Genomic DNA, 24,253 nt, shown 5'->3' with positions numbered 1-24,253 from the left:
AAGTAAACATGTACTGTATTTCTCCTTTTCATCGTTTCCCTTTCTCTTTTATTCTAGGAACTCTTTTGGTGATTATTATCTCCCTCGCCACCCCCATTCCCAGCTCATTTATTTTACCTCCAATTCCGCATATATCTGTTTCAACTATAATAGGCTGACCCCATTTGACCCATAACAAAAGTTTTATTAAATTGCGAGCTACAGCTTTGAATGAGGTTAGGACCTACTTGATGCAGAAGGCTTCTCTGAGAAAAATGGTTTCTACTAGGAGCCTTCTGGTTGCTTTTTAAGATCCATTGATCATGTCGCAATTACAACATAAGTCCTATACACATCCACTTAGCTGTTAGCCATGTTCAGCTTAGTAGAGTTTACTCCTAAGTAAATAGGGATCGGATTACAGCCATAGAGAGCTTCAAAACTCTTATTCACACTGTAGCTCAGCCAGGGCAACCTCTGGGTTGACGAGGGAAGCGCTTCTCACCCAGAAGTGGCAGGGTGAGCTTCTCTTTCTCCTCTGCCACTTCCCTAGACCATACTGTAGGTAGGTAGCCCATCTCTTTCCTGGAGCCCAATTGTCAGGAATCCTCCACTGTTTTGTGTCATTTAGAAATGAGCACACATCACCAAAATGGGGGTGCATTCCAGTTCATTTTTTGGCTGAACGGGTGTTCGTTCTTCCCTGCCTCACCTCCTCCAGCGAGCACACACTCAGAGACAGCAACCTGGCTTCTCTGCCCGCCTCTGAGTAGGTGCCTACTGGAGGAGGTGGGGCAGGGAAAATGAACCAGCACAAACTGCCAGTTTGATAGTCCATGCCCGTCTGTAATACCATTGCTTGCCTCTCTTCCTTTCCCAAATTCCTTCCTCGTCATCTCTTTTTCAAGAACTCCACACATGCAATTTGTTCCAGCCTTCTTTACCTTCATGTCTTTTTTTAAAATTATATGAAGTATAGGCTTGTTGTGCCTCTGTTTTTCATAAGCACTAGAAAGAAAAACACAATCTTAATGTTGTTGCCTCCAGATTTGTGTGTTGGTGTAATGCCTTTCTAGTATGTGAACATCTGCTCATGTGGATATGATGCAACTGAAGGAACTGACAAACAAGGCAAACTATTTGTTGTTGTTTAGTTGTTACCTCATGTCTGACTCTTCGTGACCCCATGGACCAGAGCACGCCAGGCCCTCCTGTCTTCCACTGCCTCCCGGAGTTGGGTCAAATTCATGTCGGTAGCTTCTCTAAAAAAGGCAAACTAAACAAGCTTTAATTCTGGAAGTGTCTTTTAGTTAAAACACAATTCAGGAGTGAACACAGAATTCAGTGCAGAGTCAATGTCTGAAACAATACGGGGGGGGGGCGGTCTGCTCCTCCCTAATCATAATGTCCGCTGATTCTAGCTTTCTTCATTGCTTGTTAGTCATCCACACTTGCTTGCTAACACTTCAGAACAGAAGTTTCCTGATAACATTAACAAACCTCATTCTTCACCTTTTCTTTTCTTGTCCCTCTTAGCTTCAGCAACATGACAAAGAGGCAGAGGAGACGCCTAGCAAGTGGAGATCAGAGGATGAAATGGCTGCTGAAGCAGCAAGCCTCAAGAAGTTTTTTCAATGAAAGACGAGGTAACAGTCCCTGCATAGAATGGGTTTGAAGCATGTATTTGTACAATGCTGCATTTCCTATTTATTTATTTACAAGATTTTTTTAGCCACACCATTACCAGTGGTCTCTGAGCAGTGGTGGTCTCTGATCCTAGTGCCCAGTAATCCCTAGACTTTGCTGAAATAGCCCATGAGTTGTTTTACACCAAGGCTGCAGCTTGCAAAACTGAATATAAAGGACTTACATCCATTGTTAGTCCTGCCTAAAGCTGACCTATTGCAGAGAAGAGAGCTTATTTGTTGGAGAAGTCCAATTGATTTTAGTGGCTCTGCTCAAGGAAGGATTAATGTTGGATTTTGCTCAAAGGCTTTAGAATACTGATGGACATCAGCTTTGCATCCCAAGGGTCTGGGATTTAGATATGTAAAACAGATAAACAAACAAATTAAAAATAAAATGCAATGGTAACTGGAAGGTCATTTCTAGGTTCACTTGTTGAGAATTAGGGAAAGATGCAAATAAGACGTGTGGGGGAGATCCACCTTTTGGCCCATGGCCTGTTCTTTGCCCCGTCCTGCCTTAGAGTGAGAACACTGAAGCAACATGGCTGGACAGGAAGCTTGTGCACTTCTGAGAAGAGACAGGGAGAGATGATGGGATGATGGTGGTCCTACAGAGCCTCTGTAATGATGAGTACCGAGCCTCAATAAGCAGCACCCTGACCGCAAAACCCCCTCCTTGAGGAGCTCAGCTTGGCTTCATCCCCAATATATAGAAACTAGAGATGGGGACAAATAAAAAAATGGTGATTCCTTTTGATCCGTTCTTCACCAAGATCAACAAATATGAATATACGAATATTCTTCAATGAATTGATGAATCAATCTGTCAATTCATCTACACTTTAAATGGCTATAACACTGGCCCCCAATCACCTAGAGACACCAAATTTGCAGGGAGGCTTCCTCAGGTGCATTTCTACAACTCCTGAATGTTTGGTGAACATTGGATCACAGACCCCATGAGTTATATAGTCACAAAGAGGACCCTCCAGGAAAGCTCTCCCCCAGGTACTTAGAGACTCCAGAATCAGAACTGAGCTTCCTATGTCTTTCCCCAACATGCCTTCCAACTTTGGTGAAGATTGGATATTAGACATCCGAGTTATTCATCCACAAATTGGGTCCCCCCAGGAAAGTTTACCACATGCCACAGAAGCCCATTCTGCCTACCAGCCACTGATCAGAAGCGGATACGCAGCCACCCCCCACACACAGCCAGCCACCCCAATAGCCTACTCCCATACCCCCTTCCTTTCTCTACCTTAGCCCCCACCCCACTCCCACCTACACCCCCTTATCTTAATAGCTGCTGCCAAGGTCTCCTATCAGGCCTTCGCAGCCATGGCATGTAAAAAGGGAGACTGGCTGCCCTTTGCAAAGATGGCAGCTGCAGCTTCATTTAGGGTAGGGAAGCTACAGCTGCCATCTTTGCAAAGGGCAGCCTGGATTCCCTGAAGGCAGGCTAAGGGAATCCAGGCTGCCTTTTGCAAAGGTGACAGCTGCAGCTTCCCTACCCTAAATGAAGCTGCAGCCACTATTTTTGCAAAGGGCAGCCAGTCTCTCTTTTTACATGCGTGGCGCCGAGGCCAGAAGACCTCGGCAGCACCAATCAAGGTACAGTGGTGTCCTGCAAGACTCTGTTAATCCGTTCCATTGAAATAACTGTTTAGCGAAAACATCGTCTTGCGAAAAGCGTTTTCCCATTGGAATGCATTGAAATCTGTTTAATGCATTCCAATGGGGAAAATAGTCATCGTTTTACAAAAATCGCCCATAGGGAAGCCATTTTTGCGAAGCGCCGATCATCTGTTTAAATTGCTGTCTTACGAAGCATCGGTCCCAAAAAAACCTGTCTTGCGAAGCACGGACCAAAACATCGTCCAGCGAAAATCGCCCATAGGAAACACTGTTTTGCAAAGTGCAATGGTGATCACAAAACCTCATCGTCATGTGGATTCGTCATTTTGCGGGGTAATCGTCTTGCGAGGTACCACTGTAAGAGAGTGTCGGTGGGGATGGAGTGGCATGGGGCCTAAGGTAGGGAAAGGAAGGGGGTGGGGGTAGGCTGTGGTATTGGATGGCTGTGTGGGGTGGTGGTTGCCTTTCTGCTGCTGATCAGTTGATTGGTGGCCAGTAGGCAGAATGTTGTTTTGTTTTTTAATATGAAGAAGAAATAAAAATGGGTAAATATTCATGGGGGTCTCTGGAACTCACAAATACAGATCAACAAATATTTAACGAATTGGCTATATTCATCAGAAAAAGCTATCTGTTTTGATATTCGTCCCCATCTCTAATAAAAACTATTCTGTGCCATTTTAACTATACTTTGATTGCCTCTGATGTGTTTTAATGTTGTTTTAAACAGTATTATTCTTGGTTTCATTTTGCATTTATCTTAAATGCAATATAATATATCTTTAAAAACCATAATGTCCTTTGAGGGTCTTGAACAACGTGAAAGCAGTGGAAGACATAATAATGAACATTAAAATATATAAAGAAATAAGTTGCTGGAAGCTCTCAAACTAGACACAGAGCAATTTCTGGGAGCTGCAAATCCAGGCAACAGATTTTTTTTTTTCAAGTAGGAAGAGGCATGTATGACACTAAAGCTATAGTCCATTCAATTAGGTTAAGTTGCATTTCAAGTCCTTTAAAAGTGAACGATCAACACCCTCAAGTGGTGCAGTAAAATAAATAAAACACACTTCTTTCATAAGCAACCTACTTCATATTTCTCAAATTTTTGTCTAACTAGGAAGACAGTTATCATTTGTTACGATCCAGTTTTAGGCTCTAAAAATGGAAGGAAAATGTATATATGACAAAGCCTGCATGTAAAATATATATGGTATGGAGAACGTTTCTTAAAATAAATGTGAATTGTCCTGCATTTTAAGAAAAGCATCCTTGGTTGCAAGCTGTGAGACCCAGTATGATATCGTGGATATAATTATGGACTAGGACTCAGGAGATCTGGGTTCAGTTCTCTCCTTGGGTACTGAGGTGGGAGCGTGGCATGGTGAACTGCTCCTTGAACATCTCATATATGAAAAAAAAACATATTAGGTTTCTCATGAGTCAGGAATGACTTGACACATACAAATAATACTAGGAACTTAACTTTCCTTGTTTGATAGAGGTTCATAGATCAGGGCCTCCAAAAAGAAGATGAAGGTTTGAGCAGGGAAGCATATAGGACAAGGCTATCTCTTAGGGAACGTGGCCCAAAGCCGTTTAATAACCATGTTCTCCCAAGTCAGTTTGAACTTACGGTGACCCTTGTCAGGGTTTTCCAGGCTGAGAATACTCATAAGGGGTTCACCATGCCTTTCTTCTGGGTGAGCCCTGGGACTGTGCAGCTTGTCGGAAACCACATAGGCTGGTTTTGTGCGCAGAAGGCACGGTGGGAAATCAAACCCTTAATCTCTGGCTCCGCTGTGAGATACCAAAATCACGAGCTATCCAGCCAGCCATTTAGGACTTTGTAAATTAAAATCGACTTAAAATTGGGCCTGGAAAAGGACTGAGAGAAACCAGTGTAGTTGGCAGATCATTGGTATAAAAGGATCAAGAACACCTTGGGCCCTTTGATCTTACTTGTTCCATTTCAAACCAACAGCGGTTTCTAGATAATATGTTAAGGGCTGTCACATACAGAATTTGCTGCAGTAGTCTAGATATAGTTTAGGTTAACTGGGTTATGGAGGAAACCTTCACTATCAGATCATGGGTTTTGGAAACATGCAATGAAATGCCTTGTTCAAAAATGGATTTGGTGCCAAGACTTGAGCACCAACATTCCCACATCCCTGGGGAAAATTGTAGAACCAAAGGCAAGCAGCACAGGTCAAGGTCATGCCAGATGATTAAAAAAAATTCTGGAGACAAAACACTGAGCCAAAAAAAGGCAGGAGGCCAAGCTTTGTGCACTACGAATGAAGGTCAGAAAGCCTGTATGCTTGGTGGGCTATGAAGCATCAGAGCAGGAGCTTCGTCTGGTACATATTGTTTGAATGTAAGAGACCCTACATAGAGCTTTCCCCATAGATCTGGAGCAAACTTAGGAATCAGCTGACTGAACAGTCTAGTCCAGGGGTCTCAAACTACAGCTGCAGGCCACAACTGGACTGCCTTGCCTTTTTATCCAGCCTGGACGGGGTAGCAGTGCGGCAGCTGCGGTGCACGGGCATGCAGGCATGTGGGAGTGTGGATGGGTGGGAATGTGCACACATCTTCCTTCGGCCCTCAAAAATGTGGAGCATATATGATGTGGCCCTCCCGCTGAAAAGTTTGGAGGTCCCTCTTCTAGTTAAAGGAGAGAAAGTGGAAAAACGTATATTGCAGTCAAGTGGCACTTGTAAGAGATAGGCATAGAGATAAGGCTGGTAATTTTGTTCTTGATAAGGTAGCAAAACTCACAAATTCTTCCATCAAACCCTAAACAGCTTGGGCCCAAGCTATTTCAAGGACCGTATGAAGATACAGTAATCAAGAGAGTCCTTTTTCTCAGTCCACTACCCTCACTGGTGTATTTGGTGGCAACACAGGAGAGGGCCTTCTCTGTTGCTGCTCCCAGAGTTTTTTTTTTTTAATGGATTGGTGTACCTTACTACTTTGAATGTGTTTTTATGTTGTTTAGGTTTTTTTTTAGTGTGATATTTGTTTGATTCTTTTTAATATTTATGTACTCACTGCTGTTCAGTTTAATACTGTCTTTTAACAACGTTACCTTGCTTAAGCCCCTTTAAGGGGAAGATGGGGTAAAAACAGAGAAATAATAAATCATATTCAGAATGAGAAGAACTTGGAAGTTTTGAAACAATAAGAGCAACAATAGTATAAATGAAACTGTAATTGACAAATTGCTTTGTTCATAAAAGTCTGGGTATGACTACTTGTATATTTAATCCTATTGTACTGAATTAGGGTTACCAATTCCCCCCCCCCCCGGAAAGGCTTTTCATCTTTAATTTCTTCACAGCAGATAGATATAACCTTATCCCCTCTAGAAACAAATAAACCTCTTGAATGTGGTCAGTGTAAATGAGGGGAAATTTCAGATGAAATGCAGGGAAAGTGGCACTAATAATGTAGATCCTGTTTTATCTTGTTCTTATGCAAGAAACTGAGAAGGTGCAAACATTCTCTCTCATGCCCCAAGAGCCCCCTCACCCCTTCACGCATGCACGCAAGTGGCTGCGTGCCCACCCAAGTGAGCGCCACCCCTTCGTGCATGTGTGCGAGCAGGGGGGTGTCCACCTGCAGACATAACCGCCCCATCCCTCCCCCAACTGGTCCGCGTTGTCGAAAAGGTTGTAGACCATCTTGATAGCTGCCATTTGTGTTGTCCACATTCAGGCAGTCCTGTGCTATTGACATCCTTTTTTCTGCTGGCATGATATTGTGCAGCAGTATCAACCTTTTTGAGTCATGGATACATAAGCACAAACAAAAGAATGTATAACATTTTAGCAGGGCTTCAGATCAACCCTCATTCATAAACGATACCCCACAGCTATAAACGGGTTTTTGTTTTGTTTTGTTTTGGAAGAATTGAATGCTTCCAGTGCTGGAACATCAGTCCAGTACGTGTCCTCATCTAACAAAGAAATAGGCAGCTTTCAATGATCTGGGCCATTTTTCTCCCCACTCCATGGCAGTGGGGGACCCCCGGGAGGCTGAGCCACCCTTTCCCTAACCATTGGGGCAAAACCAACGGTTAGCAAATTTAAATTTCCCGCCCTTTTTCCCTGCCTTTTTTCATTCGTATCCTGAAGCTCCATTCACAAGTAGAAGCAAAATTTTGCGACCGGAGTTGTTCGTAACTTGGATGGTTTGTAGGTAGGGATGTTTGTAAGTAGAGGTTCCACTGTATCTAAAGAGGGCCTCTAAACCCCATTGATTCCCCCACCTCCAGAAGATAACCCCAAGAGGTTCTCTGTGATACAAACTGTCACACCAATTTTCTTTGCCCCACTACGGGAAGTATAATTTTCACTGTATACCTAACTCAGTCATCCCCACCCACGCTCTTAGATGCCTTTTAGAATGATAGGTTGGAAGGGGACATCATGTCTACCCTTTGAATTGGGGACCTCAGAAAACTCGGGGAGATGCAATTTGTATTTTTGAGAGCCTTGGGGTGTCTGGGAAGGCTTGGGAGCCACACTGACCCCTGTGGGTCAACCGCATGCAAATGGAAGGATGCAAGCAACAGTCCTGGCCCTGATTTGGCAGGCATATCTCTCCAAAAATCTTAATTCAGACTCTCCCTTTCCCACTCAGAACAAAGTGGCTGCAAAGTTCTACTCTTTGACCTGGGGAAAAACGAAGCTTAAAAGAAAGAGTAGTTCCTCAGCAAGACCTCTAAAAATTGAATCTTTTTCATTTCCTTCACATGGGCCCCAGAGGGCTGACCTTTCTGTAGAAATGGATTTTCCCCCTGAGACCAATCTGTGATGAAGCAAGATGGACAGAGCTGTAGTGACTTGCTTAGCTGTCCTTTCGTGTCTCTTGCCGTTCTAACCATTTCATATTTCTTCTTCCAGGAAGCAAAAGAGAAAGAAAGATGAGTGAGTGGGTAGGTAGGTTAATGAATGTACAGGAGAAACCTTGGCTAACTTTCACAGTCCTGTTTCTTACATTATTATTTTAAGATCAGTGGTATTTTTATTACAGGCCATGGTATTTGGGGAAGCCCTGGGCCTCCTTAATGCTTGTCTTGTGTTTACCCAACTCTTTTCATCAGACTTTTTTTCCTATGGGCTTATGAGCCACTTATATATTCTGTGGCATTATTGAAAACAATGGGACTAAGCCGGAGGAAGAAAATTCAATTCCAAGAATTCTCTGCATAATGGGAAGCTCCTGAACCACTGCAGGGATATGTCTGCAATGTCTAGACCTCCTACTATTACCTGTTGCTATACTGATGGTGTGCTCCAGGTCACTGCTTCTCTAAACAGACCAGGAGGCATTTGTTTGGACCTATGGCGAGTCTTGGCCTCTTTGCCCTTATTGAATCTTCGGTGGGTGCAACAACAAGCAGTTTTCTGAGTTGTGGGTCAGAGTTGATGCATGAGAAAAAGGTTTCTGCAATGGTTTGACCTCTGCTACTAGTATCATAATAGAGGTGTTTTACTTCCTATTACCTTCTTGCGTAGGGCTTGGACAGGGAAAGCGCTTAAACAGTTATTCCTGTTTTCCCCTTGGCTATTAAGATGCTGTAGAAAACATATTTTCATTATACAGTACATGTATTAGACTCGGGAAGATGTCTCTCTCGTGTCTCCACTCAGGAGTCTGGTTTGCCCAAACGTGGCTTAGTTTGAATCGGAGTGCTACACTTTGGGCACCCACCCACTCTGGAACATACACAGGCACTCACAGCAAGTGGGGCAGGGATGGTTCTGCAAATAAAGGCCAGCACAGTCTTTTTAAAAATTAAACAATTCTATAAAACTGAAGGGAGAGACTCATCCCCCACACTACTTTGACCTATCTTATCAAAGCCCACATAAGAAAGACAGTTATCCACCCCACATTTACACACACACTCAACCCAAAATGTAATGAAGACTCAGTGTAGTTATCTACAAGAAAAAGCAAGACTATTCTGAATCGTGGCTTGTTTAATAAGTAATGCACCACAGTTTCCTTCTTGTGTCCAGATACAAAAAGGCTGCTCAGATGAGTACAGTGGTGCCTCGCATTACGACGTTAATTCATTCCAGCGAAATCACAGTAGGATGAAAACATCGTAATGTGAAAATAAAAAGCCCATTGAAACGCAATGAAACCCCTTCAATGCATTCCAATTGGCTGGAAACTCACTGTCTAGCGAAGATCCTCCATACGGCGGCCATTTTTGGTGCCTATACAGCGAGGAACCCGTCCCAGAAAACAGCAGGGAGTCATTTTATTTACCTGCCAGCCATTTTGAAACTGCCAATCAGCTGGAGGAAAATCGTCGTTTTGCGAAGAATCGGTTCCCGAAGCAGGGAACCAATCATCGCAAAGGGAAACAAGCCCATTCAGATCATCGTTTTGCGATTGCAAAAGTGATCGCAAAAATGTCATTGTAATGCAGTTTCATCATAATGCGGGGCAATCGTAAAGCGGGGCATGACTGTACAGTGGAACCTGTACTTACAAACTTAATCCGTTCCAGAAGATGTTCATTAGTTGAAACGTTTGTAAGTAGAAGCTCCATTTCCCATAGGAATGCATTGAAAATTGATTAATCTGTTCTGGCTGAAGAAAAAAAATACCAAAAAAGAAAAAAAAGAAAATAAACAGATCAAGTCCCATGCTGGGACTGCAAAAACAAAACAAAACGAAACAACAAACAAATAAAAAACCAAAAAACAAAACAACACATAAACATAACCCTACCAGCCCAAACCTACCCTCCAAAACCCACCCAGAACAACTTTTTTTCAAAAAGGAGCACCTTGCCCATCTGAAGCCTATGCTCAGACTTCTCACATATTTGCTCTCATTTTCCATTTTTTGCCTGCACTCTTATTTCCCCCCCCCCCTCATGATCCTGCATAGGTAACTGCCAAATCCTGTGCAGCATAATTCCTTTTCCAGTGAATCCTTGGCAGGAGAAAGGCCATCCTGTTCAGGAAGTATAACAGTCCTACACAGCTTATTTTCTTCTGCTCTTCCTAGGTTAATCCTGTGCAGGAAAGATCACATTCTGCACTGTCATGGTGATAATCCTGTACAGCCCGGCATTAGTTTCTGAGGGGACAGAGGTTTACTATGAAACTTTTGAGAAACCCTGTGATATTCCCACAAGATATCTTGAAGGTGGGTGGGTGGGTGGGTGGAGGGAAGTGTGCACAGAGAAATCTCACGGTGAGGAGAAATGAATTATTTCCCTCCCCTCCTCAGATTCTCTCCAAGCATGAAAGGCTACAAGATAAATAATGATATAAAGCCTGAAGGGGACCTCATTGTCCCCCACAAAGTGTCCCTTCCTCTTTCTATGGCTTAATCTGCGTTTGCTGATGATTTGCAGTGTTCCTGCCCTGAAACTCTGATGCTGACGCAGAGTAAGTCATCTTCTCACACAATTATCAGCCCACCAGGGTCAATTCAGCAGCCCTGGATGAGCTAACCAACTCTGCCACTTATTTAACAAGCTATCACCACAGACAATGGGATCACAAAATGAGAAGTCACATTGTAATTAAAGCAAAAAAAAGTATTATTTTTTTTTCTAAAAAGGACGACATTTCAATCACAATTGCTCTTTCCTCCCCATTAACACATTCCAGTGTCAGCTCTTGCAGAGCCATCCAGGTCAAGGAGGTCTTGAGGAACTGCCGATTGCTTTCTTTCCCATTAATATGAGCAACAGGGGATGGGGGTGTGGAATCATTTGAATATAATGAAGAAGCACTTAATTCTCCCAAGGGTGCCTCTGAAAAGCCCTGCATGTGCAATTTGTACTGACATTGATTCTACATTTTTATATTAGTATATTTTCCATATAACCCATGAGTACCGCTATTATTAAGAGATAAGCCGAGAACAGCTAGCACGTGATACTTTGGAATGGAAGGCAGCATCTTTAAGCTGGAAGTACACATGATGGCAGACATGGCAACTGCACCATATATCATTCTCACTTTCTTCTTTATGGAGAGTAGAACAGTCATTCTTAGCCTTGTGCCTGTTGGAGTTTTTACAACCTCCAATGTTGCCTGTAATTTGTTTGGCTGGCAGGGACTTTTCTGGGCTGGGATGACTGTTAGTCTATCCAGCATGTCTTGCCTCAGAATTCAAAGAGAGCCACACCTCTCTGCTGAGAGTGCTCTTTCCCTCTCTTTTGTCTATTGAGATCAGTAGTCACTGATGCTGTTTGTTTTTTGTTAGTTTTGCTGTTATTTGTTCACAACTGTAAGTAATGAAACATTTTAATTTTTTTTCTACTACTAAAGCAAAAAAGCAAAAGGAACGTGTGCTGCTTTTATACTGCCCATAGTGCTTAAAGCACTCTCTGGACTGTTTGGAGTTTAATTATCCCAGCTACACATTGCCCTCACCCCACCCCCCCAGCAAGGTGGGTACAGTGGTGCCTCGCATTACGACATTAATTCGTTCCAGCGAAATCTCTGTAGAACGAAAACGTCGTAATGCGAAAATAAAAAGCCCATTGAAACCCCTTCACTGCATTCCAGTGGGCTGGAAACTCACCATCCAGCGAAGATCCTCCATAGGGCGGCCATTTTCAGTGGCTGTCTTGCGAGGAATCCATCCCAGAAAACAGCGGGGAGCAATTTTATTTACCCGGTGGCCATTTTGAAACCGCCGATCAGCTGTCCGAAAATCGTCATTTTGTGAAGAATCGGTTCCTGAAGCACGGAACCGATCATCGCAAAGAGAAAAACCTCTATTGAGACCATCATTTTGCAAAAGCTATTGCAAAAACGTCGTCGTAATGCAGTTTCATCGTAATGCGGGGCAATTGTAAAGCGGGGCACGACTGTACTCATTTTACCAAGCTGGGAAGGATAGAAGACTGAGTCAACCTTGAGCCAGCTGCCGGAATCAACTAGGATGAAACACTGGTCTTGAGTAGAGTTTTGACTGCACTACTACAGTTTGACCATTGCATCATGAGGCTCATAACTGTTTCAAATGAGTTATTGACACTTTAAGTCTCAGTTAAAGAGAAATTTGAAGCTATTCTCCTCTGTGAGTTTCTGTAATTCTGCTGCGTATCAAAAGGAGAATTTTAACCAGAAATTCAAAACTCTGCAACAGTGTCTTCCTGTAATTCCCATTATCTCTGACCATTAGTTTTGCCACACAATGTGTATAGTTCACAATGCTTTTTTCAATTTGACCGTATAAGTACCATTCAGATATTACTTGCCAGGACAAGCTCACCACATGCAGAAGGGAGGGACTAGCCCCTTTCAGTGTTCTTGCTCACATCTGGAGTCTACAGGTAAGCATGAACGTTTCCTCTGCAGTTGAGTTGTCAGTTTCCATATGTGGGAAACAACTGGATATAGATCTAGAAATGTGTATGTTATGTTACACTTGGTAGAGTAGGTGCATGTTTTATGAATTTCTTTAGTGCCTTTCAGCTTCATGTACTCAACCCAAGTGCCTCTTCAGCCTTATACTTGTTACAGATCTGATGGCACTTTGATAATATTTAGTCATTTAAGTGGGAAGAGGAGGATCATATGCAGATTGCCATGTTAAACTGAGGAGTCTCTCCCTCAAAGTTGGCACCCCTAATTCAGCACTGATGTGATTGAATGCTTGGTTTACAGCTGAAACGCAGTCATGTGACTGTTTGAAACACTGTTTGTGTTCCCACTTTGGAGACCTCCAGCAACAGCAGTCCCTGTCTGGAGTTGTGTGTTTGGGTCTCTTCCTCCCGCAAAAGCACAGAGTTGGGTTGGTTGGTCATAAATAACAAATGGAATGCATCCAAGGGTGCATTCTGGTTGGTGAGTAGGCAAACTGCACGGGCTGCCTACTCACATCCAGCTGTAGGGTGAGGGGGGTATTTAGAATGGGACTAGGTGATGAATCTCCCTTTGTTTACTTCATTCAATGAGACCGCATCTGAAAAGGATTCATGAATGACAAGTATAGAAAGTCATCAGTCCTTCATGAATTCTGAAATAGACACATACCCTCTTATTATTTCTGTTTGCAGGGGGTTGCATCTACCCACTTTCCACAACAGCTGCTGTCCAGATGGGAAATTGGTACCTAAGTACAATTCAATTTGCATGCCAAATTGAAGTACTGATGTTGACCTTTAAAGCTCTGAAGTTTTGGCCAATCAAAACTTCAAAAGTATCAAAACTAGGGAAATAGAGAATATTCATCAAAATCTTTGTCTTTACTGATTTAAGCCAGTGAATTCAGATTCTTTAATTCTGAAGAATTAAGATTCTTCAACAGGAATTTTCAAGCCCTATGTAATTGCTCACGTCCAAGTGAGAATGAGATATGGTTAATTTTTGTTTCCCACCAAAAGTCTTCATAATTTGTTCGAATTACCTTTGTGGGAAAAACAACAACTCATAATTTCTTTTGAGAAGAAAAGCAAAGCACACAGAGAAAGAGCCATCACTGAATGATTGCTTTTTAAAAAAGCCCCTCTGATGTTTCTCATGGAGCTTCATGTGGTTAAACCACAGTACTGCAGTTAAAACTCTGCTCAGGACAGTTCAATCCCACATAGCTGATTCAAGGGTATCTCAGCTTTCCATTCTCCCCCCCCCCCCGGCCAGAAAGGATTAATCACGTTTCCAATGAGTCTTGCAGTGATTTTTCTTTTTTTGGTTATTGGTTTTTTGTTTGTTTTTTGGCCGGAACGGATTAATTGCATTTCAGTGCATTCCTATGGGAAATGGTGCTTCAACTTATGACCATTTTGAGTTACGTCCATCTTCTGGAACGGATTATGGTCGTAAGTTGAAGCACCACTATATTTATATTAAAATAACATTTGTGCTGAAACATTATTTGTGCACCTTTGCATAGGTTTACAAACACACAAAACTCATTCATGTTGTTTAGTGCAAGGATAATAATTTTGTGAGGTTTTTTTTTTGCCTAATCTAAAGGAACACCTCCTTCCATGCATTGTCCCTAAGGATCCAGTAAATAAGTTACCCATCATGACACTCCCATTCACAAACTCTGCCCAATCTCTCTCTCTATATGTGTGTGTGTGTGTGTGTGTGTGTGTGTGTGTGTGTGTGTGTTGAACAATTGAAAAAAATCAGATCCGTCGTTTAAATTGTTTGGATGCTGCGCCCTCTTTAAGGTCTAAACATATGCCCAGGTGATATTTTGCAGTGCGGATGCATGTCCTTCCATTCATCTTCTGGAGTTCTCCCAGATGTGTGTCTTCCTTTGGGAAGGACCCACGAGTGTTCTCCTTCCTGCATGACATCTGTGTGTGCCAGGAATGATTGGTGTCATATGTTCCTAATTTGAAAAGGCATGCTGCAGAGAGGGCCCTGGGAATACAGCCAGAGAACGCAAAAACCCACAAAGGAGCACTCTGTTACTAAGTGCCTTTGATCTGCGTGATCTGGTTGTGGCTGCACACAGGGACTGTTTGCACATAATCCTTGCACACACACACATTTTAGTAATCAGCTGTGGATTTCTACACACTCCAAGCCTTAAGTGCTATTAATTATATCACCCATTCAGTCATCCGAGAGAACCATTAATTACGAAGCGGCAAGAGCAGCAGCTGACTCTTTTGCAAGGGAACGCAAGAGAGGGAAATCTCGTCTCTCTGAAAGGAGCGCCATGTTTCTGAAGGTCACTTTTTGAAATCTCTTAATAAAACGCATGCAGCACCTGCCTGTAGGACAGAGTGGAAACAAAGCATTTTCTTCCCGTAAGCAGTTTAATGATTGACTGGTGTTTAAACAGTTTGTAAACCGGAGAGGAAAAAGAGCAATCCTTCTGCCTCATGTGCAGGGCCCATTTTCTGCCCCTGAATTAGTTTCCTCGGAGCACCAAGAAACAAGCAATTGTTTTTTAATTTATTGAATTTATATCCCGCACCATCTGGCAACCGGGCCAATAGAAAGTAATCTGTTTTCCTCTCTTTGGACACAATTCTGGGAGACGTTCAGCTCAGCAGGATGCTTATGGACACACACAACTTGATCATCACAACTGCTAGCAGAAGTCCCAGGCCTCTGTAGCTGATATACTGAAAGGGAGGTGAAAGGCAGCAGGGTTATGAGTGGGTGGAAAATCCAGGCAACAGAAAATGTAAGTGTGGAAGAGAGAAGTACAATTGCTTTACCTAGCTAATAATAATAAATCCTGTTATGCCTATAAGGAACTCCGTTCCCTGTAGAATTCCGAGGCATTAATATCTATAGCCCTTGGAGTTAAATCCCATCTTCTTCTCTTTCCCCTTTCCCTGCAAACACAGCCCTAAGAAAAGGCATAGAATTATACAAAGAACACTCAGTTGCTCTGATAGAAGGCTCCCAAGCATACAACTCAAGACAGCATTTGTTGTACTTATATCTGTAGTACTAGATCTATAGTTACACCTCTGTCTACTCCCTCAAGCGCTGAGAAGTTCAAGTGCTGGGAAACTACAAGGTTTGCGACTGTTTTTCTTGGTTAGAGAGACATACAAGCAAATCAGAAAGGGAGCAAACGGATTCATGTTTCAGGCAGCGTGAGTTCAAATCCTGCTTTGACTCCACCTGGACAACAGTGTAGATCATTCCTGGCAAGCTTCTCTCAGCTGGTTCTATGCCCAGTAAACTGACAACACTCTGCCCCCGGGGATGGAAACTTATTTCTGTGGTTTTGACGTTCTTTCCAAAATGGCCTACTCTGCACCTCTGTGTGACAAAGTTCATTCTTGCCTTAGAAAGTTCCACATTTGTGAGGTCTGTACATTTGGTGGGCAGAAAACAATGCAAATCATTTTTTTTTAAGGTACAATTGAAAAATATGCACGCACTGCTGGGATAGCAACCTGCATATTATGCTTTTAAGAGGTTTTGGTGGGAGGTGCTTTGGATGAACGTCAATTGCTGAGAGTAGCCAATTGTTTCTCTCTGCAACTCAGATTCTATTTCCATCCTTTTAAAAAAAACTCTTGTCACATTCAGTGTCAATTTAGCAATGTTTGACACAGGTTAGCCACATCAGTGCTCTGAGTGTTTATGTAACCGGTTAGTTAATGAAGAAAATAATGAAGCCAGCAAGTTAGTCAGTGAATATGTCTTTGTTTTTTATTCTGATATGACGATTTTGTAAGTAAAAAAGATACATTTTTATTCTTTCTCAACACCACACTCTGATTGAATATATTGAAATAATGTTATTCCAGTTGAAGTAAATTGAAGTAAATGTAACTAAAGTTAGATTTACTTCAATTTACTAAAGTTAGATTTACAATAAGGGGTGTTGTGTTTGAGGAGACTTGTAATATACTTATCTGCTCTGTAGGTCTCTGTCTGGACTTCTTTCTGCTGCGTAGCTGGAAGGTCTTTTATTATTATTATTTTAAACAGCATTTTACCACATACTTTGCCCAGTACATACCTGGTTTAATCAGTGGGGAAATAGGCACAATACACACACACACACACACACACACACACACACACACACACACACACACACACACACACACATACACGCACACACATATATATACATACATACATACATACATACATACATACATACATACATACATACATACATACATACATATATATATATATATATATCTCCTTCATGGATTGCTGCCTTGTCGTGGCGAAGGGGCTTGAGTAACTCAGAGAAGCTATGGGCTATGCCGTGCAGGGACACCCAAGACGGACAGGACATAGTGGAGAGTTCCGACTAAACGCAATCCACCTGGAGTAGGAAATGGCAAGCCACTCCAGTATCTTTGCCAAGAACGCCCCATGATCAGAAACAAAAGGCTAAAAGATATGACGCTGGAAGATGAGCCCCTCAGGTCGGAAGGCGTCCAACATGCTACTGGGGAAGAGCGGAGGACAAGTACAAGTAGCTCCAGAGCTAATGAAGTGGTTGGGCCAAAGCCGAAAGGACGCTCAGCTGTGGACGTGCCTGGAAGTGAAAGGAAAGTCCAATGCTGTAAAGAAAAATACTGCATAGGAACCTGGAATGTAAGATCTATGAACGTTGGGAAGCTGGAGGTGGTCAAACAGGAGATGGCAAGAATAAACATTGACATCCTGGGCATCAGTGAACTAAAATGGACAGGAATGGGCGAATTCAGCTCAGATGATTATCATATCTACTACTGTGGGCAAGAATCCCGTAGAAGGAATGGAGTAGCCCTCATAGTCAACAAAAGAGTGGGAAAAGCTGTAATGGGATACAATCTCAAAAATGATAGAATGATGTCAATACGAATCCAAGGCAGACCATTCAACATCACAATAATCCAAGTTTATGCACCAACCAGCATTGCTGAGGAGACTGAAATTGAACAATTTTATGAAGATTTACAACACCTTCTAGAACTGACACCAAAGAAAGATGTTCTTCTCATTCTAGGGGACTGGAATGCTAAAGTAGGGAGCCAAGAGATAAAAGGAACAACAGGGAAGTTTGGCCTTGGAGTTCAGAACGAAGCAGGACAAAGGCTAATAGAGTTTTGTCAAGAGAATAAGCTGGTCATCACAAACACTCTTTTCCAACAACACAAGAGGCGACTCTATACATGGAAATCACCAGATGGGCAATATCGAAATCAGATTGACTATATTCTCTGCAGCCAAAGATGGAGAAGCTCTGTACAGTCAGCAAAAACAAGACCTGGAGCTGACTGCGGCTCTGATCATCAGCTTCTCATAGCAAAATTCAAGCTTAGACTGAAGAGAGTAGGAAAAACCACTGGGCCACTCAGGTATAATCTAAACCAAATCCCTTATGAATACACAGTGGAAGTAAAGAACAAATTTAAGGAACTAGATTTGGTGGACAGAGTGCCTGAAGAACTTTGGATAGAGGCTCGTAACATTGTCCAGGACGCAGCAACGAAAACCATCCCAAAGAAAAGGAAATGCAAGAAAGCAAAGTGGCTGTCCAACGAGGCCTTAGAAATAGCAGAGAGGAGAAGGGAAGCAAAATGCAAGGGAGATAGGGAAAGTTACAGAAAATTGAATGCAGACTTCCAAAGAATAGCAAGGAGAGACAAGAGGGCCTTCTTAAATGAACAATGCAAAGAAATAGAGGAAGATAACAGAAAAGGAAAGACCAGAGATCTGTTCAGGAAAATTGGACATATTAGAGGAACATTTTGCGCAAAGATGAACATGATAAAAGACAAAAATGGGAGGGACCTAACAGAAGCAGAAGACGTCAAGAAGAGGTGGCAAGAATACACAGAGGAATTATATCAGAAAGATTTGGATATCCCGGACAACCCAGACAATGTAGTTGCTGACCTTGAGCCAGACATCCTGGAGAGCGAAGTCAAGTGGGCCTTAGAAAGCCTGGCTAACAACAAGGCCAGTGGAGGTGATGGCATTCCAATTGAACTATTTAAAATCTTGAAAGATGATGCTGTTAAGGTGCTACATTCAATATGCCAGCAAGTTTGGAAAACTCAACAGTGGCCAGAGGATTGGAAAAGGTCAGTCTACATCCCAATCCCAAAGAAAGGCAGTGCCAAAGAATGCTCCAACTACCGCACAATTGCACTCATTTCACACGCTAGCAAGGTTATGCTCAAAATCCTCCAAGGTAGGCTTCAGCAGTATGTGGACCGAGAACTCCCAGAAGTACAAGCGGGATTCCGAAGAGGCAGAGGAACTCGAGACCAAATTGCTAACCTGCGCTGGATTATGGAGAAAGCCAGAGAGTTCCAGAAAAATATCTACTTCTGCTTCATTGACTATGCGAAAGCCTTTGACTGTGTGGACCACAGCAAACTATGGCAAGTTCTTAAAGAAATGGGAGTGCCTGACCACCTTATCTGTCTCCTGAGAAACCTATATGTGGGACAGGAAGCAACAGTCAGAACTGGTCATGGAAGAACTGAGTGGTTCAAAATTGGAAAAGGAGTACGGCAAGGCTGTATACTGTCCCCCAGCTTATTTAACTTGTATGCAGAATACATCATGCGGAAGGCTGGACTGGAAGAAGCCCAAGCCGGAATTAAGATTGCCGGAAGAAATATCAACAACCTCCGATATGCAGATGATACCACTCTGATGGCAGAAAGTGAGGAGGAATTGAAGAACCTTGTAATGAGAGTGAAAGAGGAGAGTGCAAAAAACGGTCTGAAACTCAACATCAAAAAAACTAAGATCATGGCCACTGGTCCCATCACCTCCTGGGAAATAGAAGGGGAAGATATGGAGGCAGTGTCAAATTTTATTTTCCTGGGCTCCATGATCACTGCAGATGGAGACAGCAGCCCCGAAATTAAAAGACGCCTTCTTCTTGGGAGGAAAGCGATGACAAATCTTGACAGCATCTTGAAAAGCAGAGACATCACCTTGCCAACAAAAGTCCGAATAGTCAAAGCTATGGTTTTTCCTGTCGTGATGTATGGAAGTGAGAGCTGGACCATAAAGAAAGCAGACCGCCGAAGAATTGATGCCTTTGAATTGTGGTGCTGGAGGAGGCTCTTGAGAATCCCCTGGACTGCAAGGAGAACAAACCTATCAGTTCTAAAGGAAATCAACCCTGAGTGCTCACTGGAAGGACAGATCCTGAAGCTGAGGCTCCAGTACTTTGGCCATCTCATGAGAAGAAAAGAGTCCTTGGAAAAAACCCTGATGTTAGGAAGGTGTGACGGCAAGAGGAGAAGGGGACGACCGAGGATGAGATGGTTGGACAGTGTCTGCGAAGCAACCAACATGAACCTGACACAACTCCGGGAGGCAGTAGAAGACAGGAGGGCCTGGCGTGCTCTGGTCCATGGGGTCACGAAGAGTCGGACACGACTAAACGACTAAACACACATATATATATATACATACATACATACATACATACATACATACATACATACATACATACACACACACACACACACACACACACATATATATATATATGTTTGTGTATGTGTGTGTGTGTGTATATATATATATGTGCGTGTGTGTATGTATGTATGTATGTATGTATGTATATATATGTTGGGACAAATGTATAAATAAATGAATATATTAATGAAAATGAATACAGAATATACATAGAAACATCTTTGGAGGAGTTAAAACTCCACGTTTTAAGTGTGAAACTACAACCAAATGTTTGGACGGTAAAGCAAATGCGACTGTGGGGAGAGGAAAGAAAATAAAATGGAGAAGTTTTTTACTTCCCTTATCTCCAAATTCAAAATGATTGCCTATCATTTCTTCTCTTACTCCCTTTCCTCCATTACAAAAACACACATATAAAGTTACAATAGGGATGGTTGAGTCAGCCTGCTTCAGTCTGCTGGATAGCTCAGTGGTATAGGTGTCAGTCTGTCAAGCCAAAGGTTGAGAGTTCGATTCCCCACTGGGCCTCCTTGACAAGAGCTGGACTCAATGATCCATCTGTAGGGCCTCCAGTTCTGAAGTTCTAAGATTATTTGCAGTCTGTGCCAGTTTCCTATGTTTTCATTCATATATATCTCTCCAAATCAATCTTTTAAACTTTTCTGTTGGGAAAAAAATTACAAAGGAGTATTCAGAAGTATTCATATTTTGAACACATGTACTTACTAAAACGTGCATTTCTAAATATATTGTAGCCTAAAATATTTGGGCATTTGGTGCACATTTTGTATGCTTTGCAGGCAAGAGTCACTTTGTAAAATTCCGAGGCACATGAAATCTGACAGATAACTGTGTTCCAACCTGTATATTAGCCGGGAGGGAGCACAACAGGTCAGTCCAATTTCAAATGTAATCAGTGAGCATCCCTAACACTCTAACATCCAGCAGAATACTAATCTCAATCACCCTGAAGCTGCTTGTTCTGGGAAAATTATTTGTTCTGACTGAAGAAGCATCAGTCACCACGGACTATTAGCAAAGAAGCAGAATAAAGGTGATAATGGTCACTTGGCATTATGTAGCATAAAATGTGTAATATAATATGTCTGCTATATTTCTCAGTTTCTGTAATTAGCATGTTTTACAGCCAACATTTTTAGTTATGCCTATAAGCATAGCACAAATAGGCTGAAATCCTGTTGCTTAGCATAGTCAGCTGGAAATAGAACATGCCTATTTGAATCAATGCAGTTTGCAGAGGATTGGCCTACTCTAATGGGAATGACTAGGCTAAGCAACAGGATTCCAGCCATTCTGTAGCTGTTGGAGGCAAGTTGCTGCAAGTTACAAAACCAGCAGAGACTCATCTTAGAACTGATCCGGTCTATGCTGACCTCATGCTTTGCCTCAACAATTCCCCCCCACCCCAGGTTATGCCATTTGTGGCACACCGGTGTAAAATAACAGTAGGACTTGGCCCAGTGTAAATATTGTGTGCCTGAGTGTAAAGATTGCGGGTAGAGTGACTGACGAGATTTGACTGGCCAACGGGAGAAAAGAACCTGGTAAGTTTTGAAAGAGCCAAAAGGGCAGGGACTATTTGAAGGCACTAGAGGTAAGTTTCCTGGGGCGACAGATGGGTTAAATAATGAAATGAAACAAAGAGCATGGGGAGTCAATTTTTGAAAAGCTTCCAAAATAAAATAGGCCATTTCTTCATCAAAATGCTATGAAAGCCATGTCTAGGGGACCACATTGGTCCATGGCTGCTGTTTCATAGAACTTGAATAAAAGCTTTTTTTTTAAGACGATGAAAACTCTCAGAATCCCCCAGCTTTTGTCCACATTGGCTGTAGGGTTCTGAGAGGTGTCGTCCCCAGGGGTGATTTCCCCTAGCTTTCCTCTTTCATATTCTAAAGACTGCCTCGGCATCATGAACGCAATAACACCAAGTAAGTAAGCCCTGTTCAAATGTTATTGACATGTGAGGAATCCGTTAGAGATAAACCATGAGGAACCATGCTGCTCACCCAAAGCTCCAACACTCGTGTATGCTGCTGGGCCAACCCTTGAAGTCTACATGCTTATCTTGAACATCTACCAAGAGGCACCTCCTTGCAATAGACAAGTAGGTTCTCCACATATCAGGGGCCTTCAATCTTATGAGTTGCTTAAGTATCCTCGGAGTTTGCATGTAAGCCCCTGTTTGCAGGCATTTGGGGAGATAACAGGAGTGGCCCCAGTGTTATGTGCATTGTGCAACATCATTGCCTAGACCAGGAGTGGGGCGCCTTCCCTCTTCTTGAAAAGTGTAGATAACACCAGAAAATATCCATCATGAGTGGATAATGCGTGAAATGCATATCTCACTTCCTCTGCCACAATCAAGATTTCTTCTTGAGGTACACTAATGAGCAGCTAGCTGATTGCTTAATCTTGCAATTTCTGCCTTCATTGCATATGGCACAAAATATTACTGCATTTAAGAAAACATCTGATTTAATGTTTATTTCTTTTCAGGCAAAAAAAGTACCTTCAATGAATTCTGAAGTATGAGAAAATGGAGAAAGAGCCTCTTTTGGTTTTTGTTGATATGGGATTCAGAGCACAGAAGATGTCAATGTATTCTACCGAGAAGCTGAATTCGTTCATACAATGTTTTATTGGCCTCACTGAAATGTTATTTTGGTTAAGATGCCTGATAGCTCAAGTGCCCAACAGCATATCTGGAACCACTTACTTGCATCTTCTTCCCAATTATTCCTTTACCTAAAATGAAATAAACCATCAAAATAAATATTTCTCTGATGTTTCATATATGTTCTGATTTATGAACATTTTTTTCTATTGTACTAATGTATGTTAATTTAATCATTAGTTTTTAGGATGTTTTCACAAATACACCTGCTGTCCTTTCCAAGTGTGGTAATAATACAGTAATTATCTATCTAGTAATAATCTACCTACCTGAAACAAGTGTATAAGGCACCTTAATTTTAATTTACAGTTCTGTGTGGTTAGCGGTTAGATCATGGTATGACAAAGCTCTGACTTCAACAGTGTAAAAGTGTATTGTGATACTTTAGTGATTCTGTGATGCTCAGAATGCTATGAATTTATTCAAGGAATTCATGAAATATAAAATAATAATAATAACAATAACAACAATAAAAATAAAAATAACAACAACAACAACAATAATAATAATAAAATAATAATGTTATCGTTATATATATATCAAGTATTTTGAAGCAAATTAATAATTATATGTTGTCAAGGCAGTTCCAGCTTATGGTGACCCTAGGCAGGGTTTTCCAGGTAGAGAATACTCAGAAGTGTTTTACCACTCCATTCTGGGGGCATCCTGGGACTGTTCAGTTTGCCCAAGGCTACACAGACCTGCTTTTCTCCCAAACGGCACAATTTCTATTCAAACATTAGCTTGTTATGTTTCTGAATATTGAGCATGAATGTTTCTCTATCTCTTTGCCTATAGGCAAAGGTATCAAAGGCTATATTTTATACCCTCCTCTGTTTATCTGTACACAAAATATATACAGAAAGCCAAACTCTGACAAAGGAGGAGTGAAAATTGGTGGAAGAAACATCAATAATTTAGTATATTCAGATCACATTTTACCGCAGAAATGAGTTGAAATGACATTTGGTGAAAGTAAAAAAAGAAAGTGCCAAAGCAGGGCTGCAGTTGAACATTAAAAGATAAAAATCATGGCTATGAAAGAACTGCACAGCTTTAATGTTGACAATGAAGAAAAGAAAATAATTAATAATTTTGTATACCTTGGCTGACTGCACTCAAGAAATCAGAAGAAGGCTGAGAGTTGAACAGGCAGCACAGCATTAGGAAAGATTGTCAAATGTAAGGATGTGTCACTGGAGATGAAGACCAAGATCATCCACACTACTCTATTCCCGATTACTAAGTACGGTTATGAAATTTGGACAGTTAAAAAAGCTGATAGGGTAAAAAAGTGAAATGTTTGAAATGTGGAGGAGAGCTTTGTGGAGGAGATGCCCTGGACTGCAAGACAGAGAAACAAATGG

General features: G+C 42.0%; 1 protein-coding gene across 5 annotated transcripts in view; it reads left to right on the top strand.

Annotated features, from left to right (window-relative positions):
- The window catches only part of FHIT (fragile histidine triad diadenosine triphosphatase), a 928,323-nt gene extending 905,338 nt beyond the window's left edge, over nucleotides 1-22,985 (top strand). For 3 of the 5 annotated variants that reach the window (XM_072989324.2, XM_078388814.1, XM_072989326.2), the window contains 2 exons: nucleotides 1,516-1,625; nucleotides 22,709-22,985. In XM_072989324.2, coding sequence (XP_072845425.2) covers nucleotides 1,516-1,617 — 102 coding nt within the window. In that variant the 3' untranslated portion in view covers nucleotides 1,618-1,625; nucleotides 22,709-22,985. Of the gene's footprint in view, nucleotides 1-1,515; nucleotides 1,626-8,221; nucleotides 15,463-22,708 lie in introns of those variants that run through there. The other 2 variants (XR_013542797.1, XM_078388813.1) reach the window with 2 other exon arrangements.
- Nucleotides 22,986-24,253: the final 1,268 nt, after the last annotated feature.

This window comes from Pogona vitticeps, chromosome 2 (assembly GCF_051106095.1).
Source record: "Pogona vitticeps strain Pit_001003342236 chromosome 2, PviZW2.1, whole genome shotgun sequence".
NCBI classification, from domain to species: Eukaryota; Metazoa; Chordata; class Lepidosauria; order Squamata; family Agamidae; genus Pogona; species Pogona vitticeps.
This window is presented reverse-complemented; position numbering and strand designations above follow the sequence as displayed.